The sequence below is a fragment of the Cuculus canorus genome, chromosome W, assembly GCF_017976375.1.
Source record: "Cuculus canorus isolate bCucCan1 chromosome W, bCucCan1.pri, whole genome shotgun sequence".
Classification (NCBI taxonomy): Eukaryota; Metazoa; Chordata; class Aves; order Cuculiformes; family Cuculidae; genus Cuculus; species Cuculus canorus.
The window spans coordinates 6,106,599-6,114,588 of NC_071440.1; the positions used below are offsets into that span (position 1 = coordinate 6,106,599).

Consider the following 7,990-nt stretch of genomic DNA (forward strand, 5'->3'; position numbering starts at 1 on the left):
AAATAACAGCATAAGCTGCAGTTAACTAGAAAGAATTTGGAAGTTATATCTACAGGGTGATACACAGTAAAACACAATCTGGGAAGTAGGCGTAGGCTGCTGTTCCATAAGCAACTGAGTCAACATAAAGGCTTGTTACTAACAGGAAGGTCATGATCCCTTCTTCTCTCTCTCTCCCCACCACCCTCATCTTGCCTTCACTTCTTCCTCCCTTCTGCTGCTTCTGGCCATAAGATCAACCTCCTTCTCTGGCACTTGCTCTGGAAAATGCTGCGTTCATTACTGATCTGACTCATTAGAAAACTCTTCACCTTTTATTTTTCCTTTTGTTGGGGTAATCTACCATTTGATGAGTTAAAGCAGCTCATAGAGGCATCTGGCTAAGCAGAAGTTATCAGTGGATACCAAAGTAAGCAGCAGAGAAAGGACACAGGACGTCATTTTTTCATATATGATAAACTTGTTAAGTAGAATCATGCTATCTCTTGGAGTCATAGTTAGATGACTTAGTCTGGGGGAAGTAGGGAAAAAGGCTTCCTACTGACATTAAAGGATAATTAAAACATTAGGCAGATATCCTTTGTAGTATAGGTAATGTCTATTTGACATTCAGACAAGTAGCTAAATTTTTTTTTCAAAAAAGGAAAAATTTACCAGAATACAACAGTTTAGAGAACCTGCTCAAGAAGAGTTTCTTAAGATCCACTAATTTTTAGTTTAAAGGAAGAAAAACCACAACAGGTTACAAGACTGATAGCTGGGGTACTTATTTGTGACGTGGAAGAGAAATATAGCATGATCTGCAACCTTGGTATCTAGTGTCCCAGAAAAATGGGCTAAATAACCACCACTATATTAGCTCTTCTTGTTCTTACTGTTCTTTGTCAAACCTTATGCGAAGTGCTCAGGATTTTCCTGATGTGAAAATTTATCAAATTGCTAAAATCATTTCCTACTCAGCTCCTCATACTATTAGTTTAAACATTGATGTTGCTCCCTCTGTTTTTAGAAAGTTTTATTTGTTTCTTTCTGAGAACTGTTTACTCCATTTTGTGAGAGAACTAAGAGGGGAAAAACTGTAATTTCTCAATAATGTTTCTGGAGTGCACTCCAATTTGAAAATTTTCATTTAAATGATGCTCACAAGAAGAATTTGTCCCATTCCGTACTGAGTGCCAGGGCTGTACTTACCACTACAGAAAAGAAATACCATCAGACAATCCCCAGGAGGTTTGCAAGGATACAAAAAAATCCCACCAGTACTAAACACTCTTGTATGTTCCACTATCATGGCTCACATCCTTTATCCCAGTCTCTCCCTGACAAAAGCCCTGACAGATCTGTTATGAAGTCCCCAGTCAATTCCAACACTTCATTTCATTTTCATATAGTAAGCATGAATTAGGCAAGTGTAAACATGGAAATTCAGAATATAATGTGTATTGGGCCGTGAATGGTGGCATCTATGTATTGCTTTTTTAATTGTCAAGTGCAAAATTGCACAGTTTTATCTTTTATTTCCCTTAGTATTGCAGTAATACTAGGAGACATGGATTGCAATGTTCTTTAATGTCAAAGTTTTGGGAGTTGCTTTCAGAATGTATGCTCTAGTTCCCTATTTATTTTGTTCTGTTTTGTCCTCTGACTCTTATTTTGTGTTACATGTGAGCCTCTGGAGTTTAACTGAAAATTTTCATAATACTGAGTAAAATTCTAAGCTCTCTTAGTTTTGTTTGGTAGAAGTAACATATAGCAGCACTCTGATTAGCAGATTGATGTCTGCCCTCTTTCTGAACAGTTCTTAATCAGTGCAAGATCAAGCTCAAAATATCAATGATATAATCTGAGCATACGTTTTAATTAATAAATAATGGAGATACATGTTTTGTTTAAATATTTTAAGGAAAAGAGCCTTGTGCCCCACCCAAGATCCTAGATACTAAAGTGGAGGAGAGTTCCAAAGTACCTATTTTAGAAGACACATCATCATCATCACCAACCGATATTCAACAGCATTTTTGGCAGGTTTCTACAGATATTGAAAACACTGAAAGGTATGTATAGTACTTCATTCCTAAATAAACCAAATTTCTGTCTAGGATTTATTTTGTCTTTTACAATGAGGTGGCCAGTATTGCTACTATAAAAGGTGTTAGTAAATTAAATAGTCTAATAGATTTCTGTTACATTTAACATATCTGAGAGCATCTCCTAAAAGAAGGGTGGAAAGAGGCGACATTCATAGTTCGACTAATTACCAGACAGTAATTGCCAAAAACAAAGGGTAGGAAAATTATAGTGCTAGCAAGCCGGGTTCTCTAAAAGAGGCAGCTTTTGTCTCATCTTAAGTGGTTATTAGAGCACAAGTCTTATGAGGAGCAGCTGAGTGAACTGGGATTGTTTAGTCTGGAGAAGAGGAGGCTGAGGAGAGACCTTATTGATCTTTACAACTACCAGAAAGGAGATTGTAGCCTCTTCTTCCAAGTAACAAGTGATAGCACAAGAGGAAACGGTCTCAAGTTGCACCAGGGGAGGTTTAGATTGGATATTAGGAAAAATTTCTTTACTGAAAGAGTTGTCAAGCACTGGAACAGGCTGCCCAGGGAGATGGTGGAGTCACCACCCCTGGAGGCATTTAAAAGACCGGTAGATGTGGTGCTCAGGGTCATGGTTTAGCACTGGGTTTATAGTTGGACTCAATGTTCTTAAAGGGCTTTTGCAACCTAAACGATTCTGTGATACCTGAAATCTGCTGGCCTGCACTTCTGCATTCGTAAATCAAAAACACAGAATTTAGTTCATGTCAGTTGTTTCTGCCCACCCATGGTTATGAACGTGGAAGTGTTAGGAAGGGAGTGGAACATCATCCACAGATATGTCAATGTGGACTTCTCCTACTCTCTTAACTATGCAGTTGAAAGACAAAACTGAGACCCTTTAGTAGGGAGTAATCCTGATGGCCAACATTTCTTTGCAAAAAATACCTGTTTTGATGGCTCTGTACATTAAGTTGCTGCTGAGGTTTTAATGGTTACCATGTTTATTTATATAAAATAAAGTTCTGTTCTACTGAGAGAGTAAATCAGAGAAAAAAATATGTGCGATAAGAAAGTCATACTGCTTCATTTTTAAGAACCATTTTATATGTAGATGAATGAGGCAAGAACACACTGCTTTTAAATCCTGAGAGCCTTAAGACATTATAAGTCTGCACACAAAATTGCTGGTCTGCCATCTCTCGGTAAGAGAGGGATCTTTTTGCAACTTACAGCCTCTCTCAAAACATTCATATGCAACTTGTGAGATGATATTTAGTTATCATATTTTCCATCTTCTGCCTTTTAGCAAATTTCATGCCAAAGTCCTCTTAAAAGAGGGGGTGAGAGTAACAGCACTGTTTCTAAAATTTGCACTTAATGTGCAGGAAGCTTACGTGACATGGATTAGCTATGTGTATTATAATTTCCTTATAAACAATGAAATGCATTCATGGCACGAGCTACAAAATGCTGATAAGGAGTATTAACTTAACATTAGTACTAACTTGTGCTAATTTTAAGGCCTATTGTGTATTTTGCCACTAGGATCACATTGTCCCCACCAGCTCATTTAATACTCAACTGCCAGAATAGATCTTAAATTTGGACTGGATGCTACTAGATAATCAGACTTATTAAATCTACTGCTGTTTATTTTGGTATGCATCTTCTGATACATGTATTTGAACCAAATGCTTGCCTAATAGATTTTTGTATTATTTAGTTTGGTTTATTGGTCCATTATTTCAGTATATAAAGCTATACTGTGAGCCACTCTCCATTCAGTCTTCAACTGCTGTTCTATTTTATCTCTTTAAATGTTTATTTCCACAGAGATATGAGAGAAATGAAAAACCTTTTAAGTAAACTCAGGGAGACTATGCCTTTACCACTGAAAAATCAAGGTAGGTTTTATATTCTTCATGTAAAGAAAATTAGGATAAGTAAAGGTTTTACTTTCCATTAGGTCTGAAAAATCTAGGGGGTTTTGGTAGAAATTGTATAAAGAAAAATCTAGGTGAAGTCCCTTCACTACTGATTCAGTGGAGCCAGAATTTAATATGTGAACTCTGCCCCCTTGAGTTTCACATGAGGTATTTTGGAAGTTTATAGGTAAAACATCTATAGATAAAATAATAGGCTTTTCCTGGTGACATGAAGGCAGCAGTACAACTAATTCCCTGTGTCAGGAGGCATTCCTTTTCAAAGGTGATGAAAGTGTAAATTGCATAGACTATGATAGAGATCCTGCTGAGTGATGCAGTTTGCTTTATCCCTGCAAGGCTTTCAGCTTCTGTGATATGACACTGACCATATGCAGAAGAGATACTTGCCTTGAGACTGTTAACAGCTTGCTTTTCCCATTAGCCAGCTATGAGGCATCCTATACAAATACAGGATCTCCACCCTATGTGTGTATTTAGCAATGGACCTTCATTTTGTGACTCAGCAGTCTTAAATACTCCTTATCTACAGGGACTCTCTTCATGCAAACAATGTTAAAAACGATAATAATTTTCATTTTTTGTTTCTTCTTGATAATGTGTATTTCTTAAATGCTGTGTAGCCTTTGCACACTGACAGCTGATGAAGTATGTCTAATGTGTCCTAGATCTTGTCCCAAGTTATTAAGCAGTCTAATGTTCATCATAATATGGTAAAAGATGAATGTAGAATGGATGAATTCATTATACAATTAAGTGTTTATGGCAGGATGGCTTGATAGAAAGCTATTTGAAAGGAGAAAGGGAATTGCTTACAATACATGATACAGATGTGCCACTACAGATTCTGGAAAAATGCCATGAAGTCTGTGCCTAACCTAGAAGAAAAGAGCATGATGGAAATAAGGAAACAAAAGAAAAGTTTTGGGACTATAAAACATATACCAACTTGAATTCAGAACAGAGACAAAGGCATACAGAATTCTTCTCTGGTGTCTATGCCGCCCTTCAACACTGGCCAGAAAACCGTTGATCGCCTGTGCAGCAGGATGGGAAATGTGTGAGCTAGAGTTTAAAAGCTCTGAGACATAAGGGAATCATAAGTGGTGGTTTTGCTGCACCACAGACTACAGTTGTGATCATAGTTTATAGATGACCTCTGAGAATTGTTGCCTCAAGAATGGATAGTCATACTCATTTTTCATATGGCATTTAATTTTTCTTAATATTCCAAGACCTTTAATAAATTAAACCTTAATAACAGTATAAGTAAATAGAACAAACAGCATTATAGGTAATTAATATAGACTAAACTAGTCTGTTTCAGCTGGAAGGGACCTACAACGATCATCCAGTCCAACTGCCTGACCAATTCAGGGCTGACCAAGTTAAACCATGTCAGTAAGGGTATTGCCCAAATGTCTCTTCAACATCCTGTGAGTGTTGGTTGACAGCTGACTGAACATGAGCTGAACATGAGCCAGCAATGTACCCAGGTGGCCAAGAAGGCCAATGGCATCTTGGCTTGTATCAGAAACGGCGTGACCAGCAGGTCCAGGGAGGTTATTCTCCCTCTGTACTCGGCACTGGTGAGACCATACCTTGAGAACTGTGTTCAATTCTGGGCCCCTCACCACAAGAAGGATGTTGAGGCTCTGGAGTGTGTCCAGAGAAGGGCAACGAAGCTGGTGAGGGGGCTGGAGAACAAGTCTTATGAGGAGCGGCTGAGAGAGCTGGGGTTGTTTAGCCTGGAGAAGAGAAGGCTGAGGGGAGACCTTATTGCTCTCTACAACTACCTGAAAGGAGGTTGTGGAGAGGAGGGAGCTGGCCTTTTCTCCCAAGTGACAGGGGACAGGACAAGGGGGAATGGCCTCAAGCTCTGCCAGGGGAGGTTCAGGCTTGACATCAGGAAAAAATTTTTCACGGAAAAGGTCATTGGGCACTGGCAGAGGCTGCCCAGGGAGGTGGTTGAGTCACCTTCCCTAGAGGTGTTTAAGGGATGGGTGGATGAGGTGCTGAGGGACATGGTTTAGGGAGTGTTAGGAATGGTTGGACTCTATGACCCAGTGGGTCCCTTCCAACCTAGTCATTCTATGATTCTATGATTGACAGGCTTGGGACATTGACCATCTCTCTAGGAAGCCTATGCCAGTGGCCTGGACTGCAATTTTTACATTTATATGAATTACAAGCATGGTTTAAGAGAATGATTATAAGATGACTAAATTCCATTGAATGAACAGATCTTTACAAGACCTGATCCTGCTTTCAGTTAAATCAGTGAGTGTTTTTCTGTTGATTTCAGTGACAGCTGGAAAGGAGTTAAGACTGTAAGCCCACGGGAGTGTTACATAATGTTATTGACTGCTCACAGACCTGCTTTTTTCTATGGAAGAAATTTCTATGCTAAGAAATTCAGAATTCTTACCTATGTTCTTATAGTTAAGTATTTGTGTTACAGTAGTATCTAGAGCCTTCAACCAAAACCAAATCCCTAATGTAACAAGAACAGGAAAATAAAGAGGCTTAATTCTTAGCCTGAAACCGTGCCTGAAGATGGCTTAAATTCAAAGTAAATTATAAAGATTTTTTGAGACAGTTTGCTTACAGTGCATAAGTTAACATATGTACAGGCAATAACATATACATTTTTTATGAATTTAAAAGGAATTAATATATAGGGTAGAAAGCTAACTAGAAACAGAGTGAGCATATCGTGCTAACTTTCCCGGACAAGTGCTTTTAGTCTTGATATGCCAAGATGTTCCAATGTTGGAGTTCTAAATGGAAATTCTCACTGATGTACACAAACTACTACTCAATAATATTTTTTTTTCATCTCTGAATAAAGCCAGAATTTAACCTTAGGATCAGCAATTTCCAAACTTGCATATCTTCAAGATGTCAAACTAATCTTTAGGTTTTATTTGTGACCCTAATATTATTCATCCATGCAGGAATATTTTGGCTTAGGTCTCCCAGTACTGAAGGTGTAATTTCCTTTAGGTTTCATCATTCAACTGGTATTCTTGCCAAAATTTCTATTGCATTATCATGGAGATCCCGACAATTAGCATTATAAGACTCTTGTATACAAAAATCAGATTATTATTTGCTCTGTCCCTAGAACAATGGGATCTACTACTTGATCTTGTAGATGTTGTTAGGACACATAAATGATATAAAGTCTTTTGTATGTGTGCATGTGTACTTGCTGTATTAAAATGTGGGTTTTTCCATCACAGATGACAGCAGCCTCCTAAATTTGACTCCTTACCCATTAGTGAGAAGACAGAAGCGAAGATTCTTTGGACTGTGTTGTCTTGTCTCAAGTTAGAAGATTAAATATAGAAAATAATAACTGATTAAACCACTATCATTTGACCATTGAAAAGATATACGTTACTACTTTTGATTATAAAGTATATTTTCTACACTAGCTTATTGCTTTTTCTCTTCTGCTCCATCCTTCTTTTCAAAATAAGGGTTTTAATAGTCTAAAGTTATGAGGGTCAAGAACTAGCTGTGGAATAGATCTAGAATAACTAAGAATGTTTTAAAAACTTTTTAAAGTATTTTTCGCATGCTTACTTTCAACCATTCAGAGAAGACATGAATTATGGCTAATGGGCAATTTTTAAGATTTTTTTATTGTTCAAGCTACAGCTAAAAGTTTGTGCATAGTACAGTACTCTTAATAGTATTATATTAAAATACTTGATCATATTCTAAGTCTTTAAGCATAGAAAACTATTTAACAGCAAAAGTATTATAGTTCTAAAACATTTAAACAATATTGTAACAGAATTTACACAAAATTTCTAGTTCCTTTTAGTGCTCTCATTCATATTTAGTCTTCTGCTATATCTCAAATTAAAAGCTTCATAGAAAAATATCTTCATTTATGACACACAAACCATATATTAAAATACTCAGAACTTGTAAATACGAAGAAAGCATAAAACCTACATACTATACAATGCATAAGCCTATAGTATCTCTACAAGC

The 7,990-nt window shown here is 37.2% G+C and overlaps 1 protein-coding gene across 2 annotated transcripts in view; it reads left to right on the plus strand.

Annotated features, from left to right (window-relative positions):
• LOC128850284 (regulator of G-protein signaling 7-binding protein-like) overlaps positions 1 to 7,319 on the plus strand; it is a 52,955-nt gene extending 45,636 nt beyond the window's left edge. Inside the window, exons 4-6 of one of the 2 annotated variants that reach the window (XM_054053307.1) lie at positions 1,904 to 2,054; positions 3,873 to 3,943; positions 7,228 to 7,319. In XM_054053307.1, the coding sequence (XP_053909282.1) occupies positions 1,904 to 2,054; positions 3,873 to 3,943; positions 7,228 to 7,319 (314 nt within the window). Of the gene's footprint in view, positions 1 to 1,903; positions 2,055 to 3,872; positions 3,944 to 7,227 lie in introns of those variants that run through there. The other variant, XM_054053308.1, reaches the window with a different exon arrangement.
• The last annotated feature ends 671 nt before the right edge of the window (positions 7,320 to 7,990 follow it).